At 40.5% G+C, this 21,636-nt stretch overlaps 1 protein-coding gene across 1 annotated transcript in view; it reads left to right on the forward strand.

Moving 5' to 3' along the window:
- The first annotated feature begins 11,868 nt into the window (after nt 1-11,868).
- Nucleotides 11,869-21,636, forward strand: part of ARHGAP24 (Rho GTPase activating protein 24) — a 701,416-nt gene continuing 691,648 nt past the window's right edge. The window contains exons 1-2 of the mRNA XM_072942779.1: nt 11,869-12,183; nt 13,601-13,711. Of these exons, the coding sequence (XP_072798880.1) occupies nt 13,672-13,711 (40 nt within the window). The 5' untranslated portion in view covers nt 11,869-12,183; nt 13,601-13,671. The remainder of the gene's footprint in view (nt 12,184-13,600; nt 13,712-21,636) is intronic.

Below are 21,636 nucleotides of genomic sequence, written 5' to 3' on the forward strand. Positions count from 1 at the left end.
TATTGAAGAATGACTAACTTTAAATTAGATAATACTGTAAGGAAGTGTGTTTCAGGAATAACATTTACTGTAATTCCTAGTGCACAGGCAGAGGCTCAAGAAATGTTGAAAATGTTAACAAAGGAATGAATAAATAGTGTACACACAATGTGTGTGTGTGTACACATGCTCAATGATCATACCAGTAAATGATAAATAGATTTTAAAAAATGAAAGTTTAATATATTCAAATATACTCACATAAAACTCAAAGTTCAACTTTGGAAAAAATCTAATGGGAAGCCACATTCAAACAAAGCTTATTTTTTATCTTTATCCACTGCTGTTAAATCTTTTCACAGCTTCCTTAAAATCTCAAGTTCCCAATACAATACTATAATAATTTGGAAAAGAAAATCTGAAAAACTATGTTGAAGAATAATTAGCATTTAACTGGCTGTGAATGCAAGCATGAAACGTCCCAGGGGTAGCAGATAGAAAAAAAACTTAATGAAGAAGAGAAAAGTAATGATCAAAACAACAAAAGATAAGGCATTTTATACTTCAGGTTCTTAAGTCTGAAATACCATTGAAGGTTTCAGTAACAGAGAGTGGCTTATGGGACACCTGAACACTCCTGCTTTATTTGTTTGGTTTTGGGAAGCCTAAAAATAATCTTGAGTCTATGGAGCAAGTGTGTCTTTGTTAAAGAACAGTTTTAAACCATACCATCCTTCTCCTCCTTCCTCCGTGTATATGTGATCTCACTCTGTATGAATTGCCTCCTATGTGAGTGTCTTAAGCCAGTTGATTTTACAGGCTGATAAAGATGGTTATGATGACAAATTGTATGCTTTGTGTTTCTTATCACAATAAAAAAAGAAAAATAATTGAGATAATCTCAGCTAATTATAAGGATTATTAAGAAAATAAAGCAGGGTAACAGGATAGAGAATTCCTGAGAGGCAATGCTACTTAGAAAGCCCCTGTAAGCGAGTGACTTTTGACTTGATACCTGAATGACAGCATGGGTCAGCTGTGAGTGTCAGAAGGAATGGTAAGTGCAAAGGTCACGAGGCTGAAACAGATCTGGCCTATTCAAGGAAGAGGAGGAAGGCGGCATTCAGAGGGCATGCAGTCAATCTGTTGAGGAAGGCAGACGCTAGATTCTGCAGGGACAGGTGGGCAATAGAAAGGAGATTGAATTTCTATGAAGTGCAATAGAAATTCATTGGAGAATTTTAAGCAGTGGATGATGTAGTCTGATTTATAGTTTTTAAAAAGTCAGCTAGCTGTAATGAAGAAACAGACTCACAGAGGTAAATATAGACGCTGCAACACCAGTTAGAACAATTTACACTGAAATATAGATGGTAGTGACTTGGACTAGAGCTGAGAAGGCGTGAGGTTGTCAGAATTGGGAAGTATTTTGAGCTAATGACAATTGGATTTGTGGGCGGATTGGATGTGGGGATGTATAAAGAAGAATCAAGGATGACGTCTATGCTATTGGCCTGGACATCTAGGGGAAAACTGCGAGGGGAACAGGTTTGGGTTTGAGGGAGTAAGCAGTTAAGGGTTTGGTTTTAACTTCGTTAAGGTCTTTTTTTTAAACTTCTGTATTGAGATATAATTCACATACTATGTAATTCACACATTTGAGTGTACAATTCAAGGACTTTTTCGTATATTCACAGAGCCATGCAATCATCATCACAATCTGAGTTTAGAACATTTTATCACTTCAAACCCCCCACCAAAACCCTGTACCTATTCCCCTGCCCCCAGACAACCACTAGCCTACTTTCTGATTCCATACATTTCTCCAATCTTGGCATTTCATATAAAGGAATATTACAATATGTGGGCTTATTATGACTGGATTCTTTCATTTAACTTAATGTTTTCAAGGTTATCCATGTTGTAGCAAGTGTCAATCAATCAGTACTTCAATATTTTTTATTTCTGAATAACATTCTATCATAGAGATATACTACATTTTATTTATCCGTTTAGTTTTTGGACATTGGTGTTGTTTCTACTTTGGGGCTACTATGAATAATGCTGCTGTGAATGTTTGTATGCAAGTTTTTGTTTGGACATATGTCTTCATTTCTGTTCAGTATATCCTCAGGAGTGGAATTCCTAGGTTATGTAGTAAGTCTATGATTAATATGTTGAGAAACTGCCAAAGTGTTTTCTAAAGTGGCTGCACCATTTTATAGTCCTACCAACAATAAATAAAATTTCTAATTCCCCCACATTCTTGCCAACACTTATCATTGTATTTTTCATTGTAACCATCCTAGTGGGTGTGAAGTGATATGTCATTGTGGTTTTGATTCACATTTTTCTAATTACTAATGATGTTGAGCATCTTTTCATGTGCATATCAGCCATTTATTTGTATATTTTGTTTGAGAAATGTCTAGTCAAATCCTTTGTACATTTTAAAATTGGGCTGCTTTTGTTTATAGCATTGCAAATTGTTTACATATTCTGGATACAAGCCTCTTATTAGACATATGATTTGCAAATATTTTCTCCCATTCTTTGGGTTGGATTTTAACTTTTATGATGATATTGTTCGCAGCACAAAAGTTTTACATTTTAATGTAGTCTATTTTACCTATTTTTTTTCCTTTTGTCACTTTTGCCTTTAGTGTCATGTCTAAGAAATGACCAGGTTAAATTTTAGTTACATATTAGACATCCAAATGGAGAAAGCAAATAGGCAGTTGCAAATGAGTCTGGACTTCAGAGGAGAGATCAAATTGGATAGACATTGAGGAGCAATTGGCATACAGATAGTATTTAAAACTCTGGGACTTTGTGAAAATCACTCAGAGAGAAAGAGAGAGTAGAAGCAGACAAGTCCCGAAGGATACAATTTATAATTATTACACAGAATGTGGGGTTCAGTGTGTGCCCAGAATGCTGGGGTGGGCCACCAATAAAGAGGATCTAAGTTACCAAGTAAATACTAAGACTGCTCAGTTAGGGGGAGCAGATGTCTCCCGGGATGAGTTTAGGAACTCTGTGGATACTGTAGTAAAACTGACCTTTCTAAACAACTGAAGTAGAATTTTTTCAACATGTCCTTAACTTTCTAAGAAGCTGATCAAGCCCCTGTATATGATGTTTATACTGGTCAAAGTGGCAAATGGATTCCATTTCAGCTTGTTTAAGCTAACGAAGAATTTAGTAGAGAACATCAAGTAGCTCACAGAATTTTTGGCCAGGCTGAAGAAATAGGCACCAGGTCAAATCACCAGCAGCCACGTCCAGAACCAACCACACACCGGCTGGATGAGAGTGTAGTTTCTGCTGCCTCTGGCCCCAGAAGCACGGTGCAGACTTGCCCAGTGTGGGAACTGCTAAAGTCATTGCTACCACGACCCACACTTTGGATGCCAGGAACTCACCTTCTCTAAAATTGGTACAGGTATCTCTAAAATCGCTTTAGATGCCAGGTACTCAGCTTTACTGCAGGTTCTACTGCTACCTCTTAAAGCAAGCTACTCAACTGCCACTGGCATTAGGGAAGTTGATGCCCAACATTTAGCCTGTTTCTTCCTGTTATGAATTGAATCCTCATGTGGGTGACCCTGCTTGGTGAAACCAAGGTCATCAGTTTGCATCCTAGATGCCCAGGATAGTGGGAAAATTGATTTTCTGAATATTGTCTTGGGACGACAAAACTCACAATGAAGAAACTCATAAACTACAGAGGATGTTGAAAAGGTGATGGGGGGCCACTTGTGACAAGTCTCCACTATAAAGTGCCATGTACACCTACCCATTACAGCACCTCACTATGACCTGAGGGGCTTCTTTCCCAGGTATCATCTAATTGATAAAGGCTACTGTTAAAGTTCCTCCATTTAGAAGTGACAACTTCTCCATCTATATATAATGCAAGGTGAACTGTATTTGTGAATTCACGAGTTTATCAGCTATTTGCTCTTCTTTTAGAACAGGCCTTAGAACTGATGGTGAGTTGTTATACATATGGAATGTTACACACATTTTAATATACAAGAGCAACTCTGTGACCTTACGTTATTGAGCATTAATAATTTCTCTCCATAGAGAAAGAAATTTTATGACGCTATTCATTTAATAAGATCTACATGCATTTTTTTTTGTCTGACGTATCTGGCAAAGAAAAGTCACCATAAAGAAGTAGTACTCACCATTCAAAAAAGCAATTTAATGAGGCTTGAGTAAAAAATTTGGCTTTGCTTACTCACTGACTTTTTTTTTAAACTCAACTTCACTGAGGTATAATTTACACAAAATGGAATAAACCTTCTTTCAAGTTTGATAAATTTTGATAAACATATCCACTTAAATAATCATCAGCCACAATCAAGATATAGAACATTTCCATAGCTCCCCCAAATTCCTTTATACTCCTTTATATCATCTCACCTCCCCAGCCCTATGAAAATGCCAATCTATTTTCTGTCACTACAGATATTGATTTTTCCCCAAATTACTGAGGCATAATTTACATACAAGATAATGCATTCATTTTAAGTGTGCAGTTCACAATAGCCATTAATTTTCCGATTTTCTCTCTATATGTTTTTCTCTTGAATTCTCAGCTGTTGTTACTGAACTAAAAAAAAACTTACCAATCATCTGGCTACACAGGAAAACATTAAATAAGTACTCTTTATTTTCTATACACATAGAGTCACTCTACATTTTCTGCACACAAGCTATGTGATATCACAATATTCTTGACCCATAAACTATTCCTGAAAAATTGCTAATACAAAGGCCAGTGAAAGAAGACATAAAACTAAGCTACTAATTTAGAACCAAGCTACTATTAGCTACTTCCACACACCCATGAATCACAAGTTCCCTGAAATGTGGATATTAATGGTATTCCTAGCTAATCACTCCTATAAAATTATGTTAGGGGAGTAGAGAATATATCTTAAGTAAACAAATGAATAAATACATATGCACAGTTGGTGGTTTGATGTCTGATGTGTGTGGGAGGGAGGGATAGAATACATGTTACCTAGGGTCTTCCACTAATGGCACAGTTCTGAAGAAGCTTATCTGAAGCTATTAGCATGTTTTACGAGTTATTGATTTCTAAATGTCTTCTTCCCAATTTGGCAACAGAATCAGATCTTAGAGGACCATGCCAGCTGACCTTTTTTTTAATCAGGTAGGATGGATAATGGTTTAAGTGTAATCCAGCTCCCTGAATGTGAAATGAATAGAATGATTTCCCACAGAGTGGTATCCTAATTTGCATGTGGTTACAGTAATAATTGCTGGGAGCAAGTTATTATAACTTAGAAATTTGGAGCCCCTAAGAAAATTTTGAGAAAGGGGAATTTGTCACAAAATAAATAAGAATAACCGTCATATAATCAATCAACAGCCATTTTACAATCAATCTATCACTTCTTTTTAACAAACATGCATTGTGAAGGTATTTTATATGACACACTACTTAAGGTCATGGTGATACACAGATGGAGGAGGGCTTCCACTCTCAAGTTCCCACTTTAAACAGGCAGGAGAGAGAGAACATTAAATTAACAAATGTAACATAGAGTGCTAGGTTCACTTAGAATTATGTCCAGAGTGCCATGGCAGTGGGGATAAAGAACACTGGATTTAAGCCAGGAGAATCAGAGAAAAGCTTTCTAAAGATGATGATATTTTTGCTAAGTCAAGGAGGACCAGCAGAAATCAGCTAGTTAGAGGAAGCAGAGTCTGGCTGCATTCCTATGAAACCTCTTGCTAAAAGTCACATAACTTCTTCAGTGAAAAAAGGTAGGATGCTAGGGAACTCCAAGATTCTGATAGTTTTTTTACCTCCTGCAGAAATTGCAATAATAAAAATATGTTTATTCTTATGAGGGTATTTTTATATTATAAACAAAATCAAAACTAAACCGTTTCTCATTTGCTCTTTGGTCCATGTAGCCACAGTTCCTTCTGTCACTGAGACTTGACCTCATAACTGTGTTTGTTGCATTTATCACAGTTGCCAAAGGTAAAGAAAAGAGCCCAAGAACAGATGTCCACAGAAGAATGTTGACAGAGCATCTGGCCGTGCACTCAAAGCAGTCATGTGTTTCCATGCTTTGCCTGCATGAGTTTCTCCCTGCTCTACTAGTTAGCTATTAATTCCCAACAGAGATTGACTTATAATCAATAGTAGTTTACACAGAACAGAGTAGTTTTCATAATTAGTTGACTGCATTATATCTAATTCCTATTATAAAAGCTTGTTCTCTTGGAGATATGACTGCAGTTTGGAGCATAAAACGTATCTGGGGGTAGTTACTTTCAACAGTGAGGCTGGACAAGTAGCTAGATCCTGGAGGCCTTTGTGCACCATGTTAAGGAATTTGGATTTTATTCTGAAAGCGATAGAGGTGATTGATTAATGAATTTCAAGGAGGGTTGAGAGAGAACGTAAGATTTGAATTTAGAAAAAGCCCCCTGGCAGCAGTGTGAAATATAGACGGCTGTTGGGGGTTGGAGAGAGAGACCATTAGGAGGCTATTAGGATAATGAGGACCTAAAGTAAAGCAGTAGGAAAGCAAAGCAAAGGAGGGACTAATTCAGAGAAGAACACTGAATGATTTTACTTAATGACAAACTAGATGTATGTGTGAGGGCAGGCAGTGTCTGCCATGACATCATTTTCTACTCTAACTTTCTCAAAATTCTCTTTGGTGAGATAATGAAGTTAGTCAGGGAGGAGAGAAGGGAGAACAGGCACAGCTTGGTGTGGTAGCTGGCAAAACCATTAGGTCCTCCCGTAAGGGTCAAGATGATCACATATACTTAAAACAAAATTGCCCCTTCCCCAACGGAGGTTAAGAGAGAAATGGTGCATTAGAGTATCATCATTTTACTTCTAGTCTTCTACGCTCATTGTCAGGAGGGCCTCAAAATCCATCTTTCCCTCCTCACCGATACTCATAACCTATCAGCGTCTGCATCGTGTCTACTGGGAATATTCTATGATTGCCTTCAAGCCTATGTATGTCAGCCACCAGAGGAATCCTCAGACATCCAGGTCACCTCTCCTGTCCCACACGCTAATCCCCATTGAGTTCCATATTCTGTTCTCTTTCCTTACCCTTCTGCAACTCTTAAAATTCTTCCTTGGTGCCCTCTGGAGTTCCAGTCCCATTAGAATGAAAATCTTCTGTATCCTCAACCTATTCTCTGAATAGTCCTTTCATCTTCTTGCTGTAAAAGAAACCTGGCTTTCTCCCAAAGTGCCTGCTTCCTTGACAGCTGTCTCCAGTGATGGCTGTTTGTCTTCTAAAGCTCTCCCACCACTGGGCCTGAGCGTGAAGGTCTCCTCCTCGTTACTGCTGCTTCCACAACATTCTCCTTTCTCCCTCCCTACAACCTTTGACACTGAATCTCATGCAATCAGATTTTAGCCTTCATTACCCCTTATCGTTGCCATCATGTACTGATTCTCCAGGCTTTTCCTCTAATCTTCTACAGTTTCATTCATGACTCATTTTTGCTGTCTCTAATATGTACAACTCTTGCTAATTTTAATGTGGATGGAAGGAATCTTTCCAACACCCTGACCTGTTAGTTCCTTGGATTCTCTTTCAGGCTTGGTCACTAAGTTTGTCTCCAGTGTAGAGCAGCCCCTCACTCTCATGGTTATATCCTAGACCTTATGCTTACCAATAAATGCAAACCCTCCATAACCTCTTATACCCAGCTCTCTAAACAACACTTTCCTCAGCTCATATTCAGCCATCCTTTGACCTCTGTGGGGACCTACAGTTCACTGATCTGAAGGGTTCCTCTCCTTGTGACATCTTCATTATCCTTCTCACCCAGATTCATCCATGGGCAATCATAATAATCTTCCTCACATTTATTCTTGACTCCCTTGTCCATCTCTCCCTTTATTGTACTGTTTCTGTGAAACTGGAGTTACGTTAAATTCTTCCTTCTCTGGACATACAACCATGCAATGGAGTATTACTGAAGAAAAACTGACAACTCTAATGACTAGTCTCACTTGAAATTCAATATACAAACCTTAATGCTACCAGGCAATTGTACTGGCCCATTCAGTCTTCCATTTTCTTAGACAACTACTTCACATTTTTTCCCTCTACTCTTAAAACTATCACCCCTTTTCTCCTGTTAGCAGTCTCAAATTTGTCACCATGAAAACTGAAGTAACAAAACAAGAACTTCCATGGAATATTCACCACCATATCTACCAGTATCTAAACCTTCATATTCTGCCTTTCCTCCCTCCCTTACTCCCTCCTTCCTTCCTCCCCTCCTTCCTTCTTTCCTGCCTGCCTGCCCTCCTGCATTCCTCTCTCCCTCCTCTCCTTCCTCTTTTATTCAACACATATTTATTGAATGCCTATTTAGGGCCATGCACTGTTCCTTATGCTGAAGATACATACAGTGATGAACAATAGAGAGCAAGTCTCTGCCCTCATGGAATTTTCAAGTTAATAAGTTTATAACAAATAAACTGATGAATAATAATATAATACCAGGAGGTGTTAGATCTATGGAGCTAAATCAGGGTAAGTTAAAGGCAGAGACTCAGGGGGCTATTAATGATAGGGTGGCTAAGGAAGGTCTCCATGATAAGGTGAGATTTGTGTAGACCTGAATAAAGGTGGAGAATGAGCCATGTGACTCTCAGGAAGAGCATCTCAGTTAAGGTCAGAGCAAGTGCAAAGGCCCTGAGGCGTGAGTTGCATGGGGTATATGAGGAGCACTGCTGCTGACAGGGTGGTTGGAGCAGAGAGAAGGCGATGGAAGTATATTTGGAGAGGTAGACACTGGCCAAATCACATAAAATTTTAAATCACATAAATCACTTTATATTATCTACTGTCCTGAGTCAGTCCCCGGCAAGAGTCCTTCTGCCAGGTGTCATTTGAGCCCCATAGAACTAATACAGCTCTTCCCACCTGTTCCCAGTCCCAGACCTCAGCTCCAGGGAGATCGACTTGCTCTGTCTGGGAAGGTTTGTTCTTAGCTATTAACATTATCATCTTGTGCCCTTTGTCTAAGGGGACACCAGTCTCCAGTTTGTCTCCCATTTGGTGGACAGTAGCCCCTAGTTTATGTAAGAAGTCCTCCTGGCAGGGGCCTGTTCTCGGGCCTTCCTTCATACCTCCATAATTTCACAACTCTTGTGACTGAGTTTGCCTGATCTGGTGTTCAGAACCGAGTAAGTGGCACTAGTGTCAACTAAGAACTCGGCAGGCTTTCCCCTTCTGTCCAATGCCAGCCGGGGCTCCTCAGGGGTCAGTTTGAGTGCCACCTAGGGAGCCCCCTGGCCCTGTCATTCTTCATCTATTTGGAATATCTGCCTTCGAAGTTAGGGGCTTGGATCTACCATTTCCATCACCCTTCTGAGGTGGTGAGGACGTTCTCTCTTCCAGTGTCCCTCTTGCTTACATATGGTGCACTGATTGGGTCCTAGATTTCTTGGCTTGCTATCCCTTGGTGGGGTCTGAGGTCACTCACCAGAGTTGAGGGTCTCCGTGGGTGGTTGGTCCAGATTTCATGCTGACTGGTTGACACTGAACAACAGCCAGTGGGTGGGTTTGCCTCCAGGCCTTTATCCTCTGATTTCCTCTTCTAAGTCTCGGTTATTAAACACCCGGTAGGCTACCTTGACCAGGCCAGAGGTAGGGGGTATCTGGTTCTACTTCCAGTTTCTGGAATTAAGTTTATGCCTAATGTCAGAGGCACTTTGGGAAATGAAATACGACCTCAGATAGCATTCCTGTCCAGTCACAGTATCCGTGGTGGTCTAGCTTTGGAGGTGTCCCCTTAGGTGCTCTCGGAATGCCAAAGGGTTTTCTGTTGGCTTCTGATTGATTTCCTTTATCAGATTTCAGTTGACAGGTTTCTTTCCTGCTGTCTGGATTCTCCTTAGGATCATATTTTTATAACGAGTCAGCCTCCATTTTCACCCCCTTCTCCATTGTTTAGGAGGTCCCAGTTGGGTTCCTTATCTGGGACCACTTGCTTCCCTGGTCTGAAAATAGCATGACCCACATTGTTTCTGCTTTGTCTGCTTCCCCTCTGGCTTTTGAAGAGACTGTGGCCTTTTCTTCCCCCATTAGGAGCATGTTGAGCAGGCTCTGCATGTCAGCCCAGGTTGGGTCATGGGTCACTCAGGAATTCCCATGGATCTTCCCTCAACACCTTATTATGACTTTTTTCCAACTACTGAAGGGGCAGTTGGAGTGATGTGTTGGCACACAAAAGCCACAAGATTTGACTGAAAATAAGATTTCTAGTTTGGGAAATTTTGAACCAGCACCAAACTGTTAATGGTTTCCTCAAGAGACCCAAATTGACAGGGGCTTTGATGCATTTGGAGGCCCCCCTTGGATTTACAACGGTCTGTGCTTGAATCAGTTCCTCCTTAGTCAGAATGTCCCATGGAAGTTTAGCCAGGACCCTCTCCAGGCCAGAGCAGCTTAGCTGTGTTCGCTCCTGACGAACGTGGTCCGTTAGGGAGTGCTAGAGCTCTCTGGGGCAGGGGTCTTCTCTTTTTTCCTTTTGGCCAAAAAGGAGGAGTTTTGGACTTCCCACCAGGTGACAGCTAAGAGCACGAGGAGTTCCCACGGGTGTTCAACATATGGCTAGACAGCTGGTGTTCTGTGCTGATGGCGGGAGAAGAACTTGAGCGGAAACTCAGTTGATAAAGAGTCACCCAAAGGTCCCCTCACGAGCTGAGTGGGGAGGACCGTGGGTTGGGCTGTGGGTGTTTCAGCTCTTGCCAGCAGCTCACAGGGCTTCCTGATAATGAGGTTCCTGGTGTTGTGAGTGGCTCACAGGGCTGCCCTGCCCACTTTAGAGAAACTAGAGCTGACCTGAAGAGGTAAAATCACCCTTTCATACTGGGGCATCCCTGGTGCCTTTCCTGAACTCATATCGAGCATCCTTGTTCCATTCTGTCAGGCGGTCCTCATTACCAGGGTCTCGTCCTGGTCTCTATTCTTGGCTCACAGGGCTGGCCACTTCCCTTTACCAAACTGAAAATGACTATGGAGAATGCTGCTATTGATCCCTGGAGGTTGGTGAGGAGGGCAAAAAGCCCTGGTGCGGCCATTACTGCCTTGTACAGGGGTCAAGAGGGCAGCACTACTGGTGAGACAGTGAGTCCCCACCGAACACAGGTCCCCACCATCCCTGGGCACCCAGTACCACAGGAAGGCAGGCCAGGAGCAGGGGGCAGACACCTGTGACTTTCAGTCTCTGATGCCTCAGTGTGATTCCCTCAATGGGGCGTGGTCCAGGTTATTCTGGGGGCTACGTTGTGTGTGCACCACACTCCGGTATCAAGCTGCTGGACAGAGTTGCTCTGAATTCAGTTGAAAGCTCTCACCGTTCTACCCTGCCAGAGTGAACTCAGAGATCAGAGTCAGTCATCCTCATGTGAACCTCCCAGAGCCTTCACCATCCTCCCGCTGGAGCTGGGGCGAGCCCGCAGCCTTGTGGATGCGTGCAGTTGAAAAGGCCACTGTCCGTCACACCAGAGTCAAGAACATTTGTTATCAACCCTCCTAGTCGGTCCGCAACACGGTCCTCCTGCCCAGTGTCCTTTGAGCCACTAGAACGAGGTCAAGTTTCGATTCAGAAGCAAAGGGAAGCTTTACTCTTTGATCAGAGGACAGAGAGGTGTGAGTTCCCGCTCTGGAGTACACACCCTCCCGGGCAGGCTGTGGGCGGGGCCGCGCTTAGGGATCCCCTCGCTGGGAGGCGGCGGGCTTCTCGCGATGAGGGCACAGCTGCGCTGCCCGGGGCTCCAGGTTGCAGTGCCGGGTGCAGTGTCTCTGCACACGGCCCACTGCTGCCGCCGCTGCCGCCGCCGCCGCCTCCGCTGCCGTCGCCATCTTAAATTGAGGTGTTGGCCCCGCACTTGTACACAAGGCGGCGGCGAAGTGCCGCGGTGGTTCTGCGTTGGGAACTGCAATCCATTGTTTAGGTGTAAGGCCTCTGCACGTGGCTCCCTACAGGCAAGTGAAGCCAGACTCAGCACCGAAGAAGCGGTTAGAGCCTATCGCCTGGATTCCACGTTAGTTTTCCTGAGGACCCTGGTGGGCTTTGCTGGTGACATTTATTGGTCATAGAATGGACTTTACATTTCATTCTCAGTGTTATGGGAAGCGGCTGCAGGATTTTAAGGTAAGGAGTGAGATGATCTGAGTCCCGTTTTCAAGAGGTACCCCTGGTGGCTTCGTGGAGAAAAGCCTGAAAGGGGGAGGAGGGGCAGGCATGGAAGCAAGGACCTATGCACTTGGCAGCCGTCTGCCCTGCTCATTACTAATGTTTTCATCTTACCCAAAGCTCTCATTTGAGAATCTGAAGGGATTAGGGATAAGGGAGAAGGAAGTAGAACTAACAAGTGGTGAGGGCCAGGAGAGGCAGGGGGCGTTGAGGCAGAAACCACAGAAAAGTTCAGGGAGGGTTCCAGCAGGGTTAAGTTTAATGGCTGTTACCATCTTTCGTCTCTAATACATGTAAACGTTAGCCACAAGGAAAGCTTTTATAAGTGGAAATTTCTCCTGAAATTCTGGGAGTAGAAAGGAGGTCCAGAACCCTGGAGCTGAGCAACAGCTAGAGTGCACAGAAATCTAGTCCGAGACGCCCGAGGGAGCACATAATGCTGGAAGGAGGGTGAAAAGGGTCACAAACCAGGGTCTTGAGCACAATTTTGCCACCTTGAATCTGCATTTTCTGCCCAACCTGCTAAACCTTGCTACTGCCAGCCGCTGCACACAGGTAAGTATCCTGGAAGCTAGCAGCTCCGATTTCATGGTGATTACTGACTCTCCTCCAACATGGCAAGGATAAACGATGAAAATCAATGTTCTCATCCTTGTCTCCTCTCTGTCAAGCTCCCTCATGTTCAGTCTTCTATGAAGATGCAAAGAGCTCAGGTGCTTTTGATGACAATGAAATGATCTGATGGCATCATTTGATATCTAAAGTTGTGAGAGCGATGTTTTAATGCATATTTCATCTCGACAGTCTTCTGCCCATGGCTGCTCTTCTTGGGAAGGGACTGCTGCTCCAGTAATGATTGATCAGTAACTGACTGACTCTGTAACTGGAAATGCAGCACAAGCCTGAGAATGATAATGCAGCTTCAAAGCCCTTTGTTTATGAAGCATTTTATCATAATTTAAAAAATCTACTTGTTTTCACACAAACCTTTGGGGTAGGTTATTGTCACTGCCATTCTAAAACTGAGAATGTGGAGCTCGGATAACTCCTACAAGGTCACAAGAGGAGTTATTGGCTTAGCCAGGATGGGAACTCACAGTCCTTGTTTCACTAGATTATTGCCCTTCGAGTCACATAATTATAGTGACAAATGGAATGACCAGAGGTAAAGTGTTAAGAACTGAGACAAGCGAAGAAGTTCATTGATGCAAAAAAGCTGGAAGGCAAAAGGGGCCATCATTCATGCAACAAACATTGTCTGTGCCAAGTCTTTTAAGCCACTAAGGACAAGTAAAATGAAGTTGTATATTTGCTTTTCTCATTGTTGTTGTTATTCGTGCTGTCTCTATTACCTGAATACTGTCCTTGCTTTTAGGTTTGTCAAGTAATTCCACTGTGGCTCTTATCACTGGTAGAAACCATCAAAGAGGGCTTGATGTTTCCACGATGTTCCATGTTTCCACGTTTCCTATTCAGAGGGCAAATGGTGAGTGCAGAATTAACAAGATAAAATAAGATCAAAGTGCAGTGGAAGTTTTGACAATCACATTCCGCCTTTCCTTTTTAGAATCTGATGAGAGATATTACTCTACTGAGAGAAGGACATTGAGGGTGAGAAACAAAATAGAATAGTCTGTTGTCTTCCTCATTTCCTTGATGTTGTGATTCACGAAAGGAAGACTTTACATGTTAGGGATGTGAATCATAGACAAAGCCTGAGGTGGGGTCAGAAGAAAGGGTCCAGCTTGATGATCCAGAGAAGGGAATTATTTAAGTCAGATCTGGTGCTGAAGATGTAAAAGGAATGTCCTTATTGTTCCCTTTCAATTGCCATCCTGTCCAGGAGTGATGGGCATGAGCGAGGGCGAGCTGAGTGGTGACAACTCTAAACAAAATGGACTGAAGCATGGCCCGTGGGCACTGACAGTACCACAGCCTGTGGGCAGGTATGGGGACTGATCTGTAACAGAGTAACAGAATAGGGAACCATTTCTCACCTCTGCACGTCAGAAGGAAGAACACTTGCCGGTAGGAAAAGGAGTGAAAGCACAGTAAATGTGAAAAAGCACAGTAAATGTGCCTTGGGCATCCCATGTCAAGCCAACAAGTGTAAGGGAAAATTGTCCAGCCTGCTCTCCTCCCCTTGGGGAGGAACTCATCTGTGAGCTACTCAAGTAGAGCAGTTCACTATTGTGGAATTGTTTCCTGCACTTCAAGACAGTTAGTAACTGAATATTTTGGGAGAGGGAGAGAAATCTGGGAGGTTAGGTCCCTTCCTTTGTTTTCCCAAGGTTCCTTGTATCATCCACGTAACTGCACTTAGAATATTGCAGCTGTTCATGTTCTTATCTATATCCCCGAACAGATGTAGGCTCTCTGAGGGCAGGGGTCTTGTCTGGCTTGCTCAGTGTGGTATCTGCAGTGCCTAAAACACTGTGCTTGGCATTTCATGCATTCAGTGGTTGTTGGTTGTCCAAAAGAGTGAATGATGGATAATGAAAACAGAGTGTACAGATGGGAGAAAAAGTAAACTTTTCCTTCCTAAATTTAATCATATCGGTACTGTTTTAAGAGATATATAGTATATGATTAAGAGCTAGGTTGCCTGGGTTCCAAATCCAAGTTTTGTCATCTCCAAGTTGCATCATCACAGGATGTTTCTTTACTTTGCCTGTGAATGGAGACAGTGATACCCACTTATGTCAGTTGACATGTCAGAAATATAAGTTTGGCTTCATGTATAGAAAACCCAAATAAGAGCAGTTCAAACAGGAAAAAGGTTTATCATTTATTAACTAATAATAAGTCAGTTGGAAGAAAGGTAGTCCAGGGCTGCATGTTCGGTCTGCTATGATATCGGGACCCAGGTTCTTTTCAGCCTTTCTTTCAACCATCCTTGGAGTGCGACTTTTAAAATGGTTGTGTGGTGGCTGCTGGAGCTCCAGCTACTGCAACTGCTTTCCAGGTAAGTTAAAAGATATGAACAAAAGCAAACCTCACATGACAGTAAGTTGACTCCCTTTAGAGAGGTTTCTCAGAAGTCTCAACCAAAAACTTTCATTTTATATCTCATTGTTTAGAACTGTGTCACACGAATGCCCCATCTGGGAAGGAGTCTAGGATATGTGTTTTCTGTCTTTTAGCTGGGTATATTACTGTTCTTAAAATAAAAAGGATCATGTTGGTAAGGAAAATGTGGGGATAGGCAACTAACAGTGTTGGAAGAAGTAAAGACACACAGTGAACGCTCAGGGAATGTGTTGTACTCATGTTTAATTTAGGCTTATGATTGTAATGGAAAATGTATCAAATATATAGAAATGGTGGATATGTAGACTTGAACATTGGATTTACAGGATATACCTTTTGGGTAGCTTCCCAGCTCAAGGGTAATTATTAATGCTGACACAGTATTTACTGTGAACCTGGATCTCTGTATATAATCCCTCATTTAATCCTTAAGGACAACTCTGAGAAGTAGTTATGGTTGTTGTTTTCACTTTGAGGATGAGAAGACCAAGGATTAAGTAGGATGCTATCACACCAACAAATGGTAGAGCTAGGTAAGATTTAAACTCAGTCTGCTTTCAGAGTCTATGTGCTTAATCACCAGTGTAAGAGAGGGGACGTTTTCCAGTAAAAGTGAATTTTTAAAAACCTCATTTCCTCTAAAAATTTTTCCATTCCCTGAATGGAATAAGTTAACTATAAAATCTTAAAATTCATTTAAATTTGTTGTGTCTCTTTGATACCATGTTCGAAGTAAGAAAAAATAGCAGATGGTGATATCTGTTAGAATATAAACCCGATAAGGGATAAGACTGTCATTTTTCTGGATGCAGGAAGTGCCTAATTTAGTGTCTCAAATATTATGAAAGTCCTTGGCAAATCACATTTGTTAGTAAAGCCCACACTTCAACTTTCCCAGCTACTGAGCCTTACCACATAAATATGCTGCAATTTAAGAACTCCCTTTACGGATGGAACTGAAATTCTCATCTTTAGTCAAAGTGAAAATATGCTGTTTATAAAAACATTTAAAGCTGAATGATCACCAACCAAACAGCTTGCAAGGGAAGGCACATATAATCAGATTGCATACACAAATATGCATATGCACATATTCTACATGTGTCTATTATAAACGCTTATGCTTATAAAAGAAAACAATAGCCTGATTATTTTCAGAACATCTTTTGGGAGAAAAGGGTATTACCCAGGCACCCTTCAAGGATGGCACAGATGGTAAGTAGTGACTGATTATGAAGTGCATGTTATCTATACAAGGTCGGGCGAAACAAAGCTTTGAGCCATTTCAGTGCTAGGATGAAGGCAGTTGCAATGCAAATGTGACACGGAAGGAGGAGGCAGCAATTACTGAGGGTGGACTGCCTGTGGTCAAATGATGATCAACATTAACCCTGTCTGCAGAGGCAGGAGAGGGAGGTGGCGCTCAGCTCTTTTTCACTTTCTCTTGCCAACCTACAAGGGATCAGTGGTGGGGTGGGTGGCACCTTCAACCGCTTCTGATTGGCTGCTTTTACATCCTGTGAAAGGAGAAGGAAAGGGAATCAGCAGGTGGGTTTACAGGAACCAGTTTCATAAGCTGCAGACTGGATGCTATTTCTACTATAATCAGCCCCAGGGGGCTGCTTTTTCCCTTTCTTCCCTCCTTTGGGTTTTGCTAGCTAATGCCCAAAATGTTGACCCTTCACTCTGCCCTCAAAGAAGCCCTTCTGCCAGGGCTGGTGGCTACAGCCTTGAGCCACACACACTCAGAAATCAGTAAGTATGTCTTGAACTAGTGTGCACCTTTTTGTGTGGGCTTCGTGGTTTCGGTGGTTGTTCTTTTCTTATTTGGACATCCATAGTCATAAAAGTGGTTATGAGGGCCAACTGAAAGTTGCCAGTTCTACTCGAGCCCTCCGTGGTGCTTGCTGCCTGGTTCATAAATGATCATTGTTTTCAGGTGGTCAGGGGATCATTTGCTGCTCTTGGGGTGGGGGAACCCTATAATGAAACAAGTCTCCATAAAGAGTATCACCTCTTGTAACATATTATTAATGTTGTTACTGGTGAAATTATTAGAGCCACAGTCTCAACTAGACAAAATCATTGAAGTTTAGGAAATGAACTGCCTTTTGATTTTAGTAAAAGAGAAAAGCTTTTTTATCTTGTTATCTTGTCATTGCTTTGTAGTTTTTGAAAATGTAATTTCCATGAAAATGCATAGTTCCCTAAGGCTAGCAGAGATGAGTAAATAACAAGAGGACATTTCTTTCTTTCTTTTGATAGAAGTTTTACTTGGTATGCTTTGTTAAAACTTTGTAAAAGATATACAGTGATGTTTGGAATTTTAAGAGCATCTACTTTTTAAACAGTTTGTAGAAACTTTTTTCATGGAGTAGGATTTCTGCTTGTGCAAGACTATTCAAATGTATTTCCATGGTAATAGGATAAAAAATATTGAATATAGGTTAGTTAAATCTGATTATTAAAAGAAAATACCTACTCATGTATTTTAGGGTATACCAGTTTTTAGTATCTCTTTCCCCTTAGAAACACTCATACCTCATTAATTTGGATGATATTAATTAGCAATTTGCCATAGTTTAGGCTGGATGAAATTTTTCTAGCCCGATCTTAAATCAATAGAGTAAATAAGTTAAGAAAACAAGATTGTAGAAGGAATGTTTCAAAAAATAATGAGAATATACTTTTTTAAACTATTCTCTTATTCTCTACCCAGAAATAATTTGGAAGCATATTTGCATTCAAACAAGCCGGTGGTTATGGACTTTCTACTTTACCGACTATTGAGTGACACTTCATTCACCAAATACGTATTGAAAATCTATCTTGTCCCAGGAACTGTGCTAAGCACTAGAGATATCAGAATGAATCAGAGAGATCCCTACTTTCGGAGAGCTCAATGTCTAGTGACGTGTTAGGTAGGAAGTAAACAAATCACAATAAAAGTGGTTAATGTTCTTGTATGTTTATGAACAAATTGTGCAGGTCACTGTTTATAAGAACCAAAAAGGCTTAAAGATTTACTTAGCAGGTGATATTTAAGTTGGGTTTTGAGGGGAGGAGTAGGAGGTTTTGGGGTAATGAAGAAACAAATAGTACCCTGAGCAGAAGGAATAAGGAGGTCAGAAGCCCAGAGCTGTGAGATGTCCTGTATGTGTGTATGTGTGGACCTGCGATGTCTAAATGGCTCTGAGGGTCTGATCTGTTGACCTGGTGTGTCCTTGTGGGAAGTAACTCAGACTGTGTGTGGGTGTGACAAGGGTTAGTGATGGTGGAGCAGCAAGAGACAAGGCTGGAAAGGTAGACTGGGACCCTCTACCTCTGCCCTCAGAGGCACTGTGGGAGTTAAGTTAAGCAGCAGGCCAATGGAGGAGGCACTGAACTTCACCATTACTGAGGTTTTCTGAGCTACTTTATATAGAATGGTGTAATAATACCTACCTCTCAGGACTAATGGGAAAATAAATTTAGGAAAAACATGAAAAGTGCCCAAGAACCCACCTGGTTCATAGTTAACTTGAGTACTTTCCTTTCCTTCTTAAAATGCTATTTATAGGGATCCTCCAGGAACTCTTTTTGTAAGTGAACGAATGCCCTAACTGTATCTTTTTGTTTGTCTGTTTTGCAAATATGATTTATGGCCTGGATTATCCATAAATTGTTAATAACCTCCCAAATTTCTTTGATTAGAGAAACATGAGTGCAAAATCTGGAAATTAGAGTACTTGGATCTTTAGGCTGAGTTAGATCTATCATTTGGATGCTGACTGGATTTAAACTCACACAAAGTTTTTGTAAAACTTCCTCTTAGCCTTTTTTTTTTTTTTTAAGTGAAAATAATGTATTTCCAAGCTAGTACCTATGGAAATTTTTGAAGGATACATTAAATAACATATGTAAAAATGATTTGAAGAAATCCATGTAAAGGAATAATAACAATACTCCACAAAGTCTTTAACTAGGTTGAAGTGGGTTAAGTTTTTAAAATTCTTAATAACTTAACATATTTCAATAATCTCTTGAGATAGAAATCTCTGGATGAAAATGCAATTGTCTGAAAGTTTTGACTACTTTCTTAAAGATGATAAATACTCAGTTCCAAACTTAGTTTAGAAATTAATTCTTTTTCATTTGATCTACTTATGCTAAGTGGTAGAACTAGGACAATGCTTTTCATATTATTTTTTTAAATCCCTAGTCTCTTAGTATGTTGGCCAAGATCATTGGTCAGTTCTATAGTAGTTGGCACATCTCATAACAGCTATTTTCAAAATAGTCCTAAATTCTTAGGGAATTATGTTAATTGTTTCTCATCATACAAAAGAGTTAATTTCTGATATGTAATCTCATCATGATAATGAGGATTGATAAAGTCCACAGTTACCGCGATGGAGCTTTGCTGATGTTACACATTTACGTGGATCCTTACTAGTTGCTCTGTTTCACTTGGTTTCATGAGTAGCTGAGTTTCCTTTCTGGTTGTGGTTTTATGTCCTTGATTGCTGCCGTACATATGTCTGTTCACCTCGTGAAACTGCTTGTGTTGCTGCAAGTGAGGCTATAACCAGGGCATTTTAGGATGTGAACTGTAGTTATATCCAGTGATCAGTTTATTGAGGTAGTAATTACCCAGATTTACACTTGACAACCATATGAATGGTGCATGCAAACAGTTCCTTTTTTTTAGCTTTCTTATGTGATATGCAGGGTATTTTAGTTGTTATGTTTAGATGTTGTAAAAAAACAAGTTGCCATTATTCCGTGGCCACAGTAAGTTTTAGAATTTGCTTGAAATTTTTATAATGCAGTAAAATAGTATCATAGTTTATGTATTGCTTTAATTTCATTGCTTTAACTGAGAGGTTTTAATAGTATCTCCACAGGAAAACAAAATGTTTTTCGACAAAATGATAATAACATTAGTAGAAGTAATATCAACAGTCATCATTGTTTTTGTGAAGTGAGTTTAGTAGCAAACCCTAGCCATCTAAATTAGCATATTTTGTTGTAACATAAAAGAGAAACTGTGAGGAAATATCTCAATAATTTATATGCAATTTATTTGTTTTATTATTCACCTCTGAGGTCTCTTGTAATTTGACCTCTGTGGTAGCGATAAATGTTAGAATAAAACAAGATCATAATAAGAATATTTACCTAAGGCAACACATAATTTTAGAATCAATTTTAATGTTTATATTATAGTAATAAAACAAGAAAAATCTTGTTATGCTAATGACTTCAAATGGTAATTACAAATCAGTATGAATTATTATTAGATGCTGATTAAATCTTGAATTTGACCCCAATTTTTAAACTTTATGTTCTGAAATGAAGACAACTCTCACTTTAAGGGATTCTATTCTGTCTCCATATGATGGTGACAGAATTTCCTAAAAGGAAAATAAAAATTTTCTAAAAGGAAATTGATTGCTAAAATGTACATTCGATAATGTTGAATACTTTTCCTGATCTTTGACAAATAGTGAATGAGCATTAATTGAGTGTCTTCTCCAGGCCCAACCCTGTCCTACGCATGGACGATGTAGCAGTAAGCCAATTAAAGTTGCTGCTTTTATGAGCTAATGTTCTATAGCTGAATGGTCTACTGTCAAACATTTGCCAAAACCCCAATTTACGGAAGGATTGTTTGAACTACCATAATGATCAGCTGTTTTCCCAAGGGAAAACTCTGACCAGTGGTTGATTTCAGAGCCCTGCATTTTTAATGACATGCAAGTTGCATTCAGAATTAGATCACAACCATGTGGTCATGCTGGAGAGGCTCCGTGGACCCTATGGAATGAAAGGTGCTCATCAGAGCTCTGGATGGTCTATGTCAGTGGTTCTTCAACTTTAGAAGACATACGGAAACAATTTTGGAACTTGTCAAATGCAGATTCCTGACCCTATGTGGAGAAATTCAGTTCTTTAGATTTAGAGAGGGGCTTAGGCATCTTCATTTTTAACAAGCAACAGGTGGTTGTGATGATGGTGGTGCCATGATCATAGTTTGAGAAACACTTGTAGATTGAATGTATGTGTCCTTCACTAATGTTATAAGTTTAATCTAATTATTATTAATTCCTACTAAAATTATAAACTTATTGACAGCCTTAGCTGTTCATTGGTGTAGATGAGATATATGTCTCATGTGAGAAATTAGTTTTAGCATGAGATGTAGGAAATGCTTACTTTCTCTGGGGAATTAGAGTATTTTATCATGGTTGATAATACCAAATGTGTAGTTGACTGTGCTTCCCTTTCCATTTTGACATTCAGGTAGCTTTGTATCAAATTGATAACTGAAAAATAGTCACAAATTAGGTCATCACAGATATTCTGATTTCCTCACACCACCCTCCCTTCATACCACCA

This window comes from Vicugna pacos, chromosome 2 (assembly GCF_048564905.1).
Source record: "Vicugna pacos chromosome 2, VicPac4, whole genome shotgun sequence".
Taxonomy (NCBI): domain Eukaryota; kingdom Metazoa; phylum Chordata; class Mammalia; order Artiodactyla; family Camelidae; genus Vicugna; species Vicugna pacos.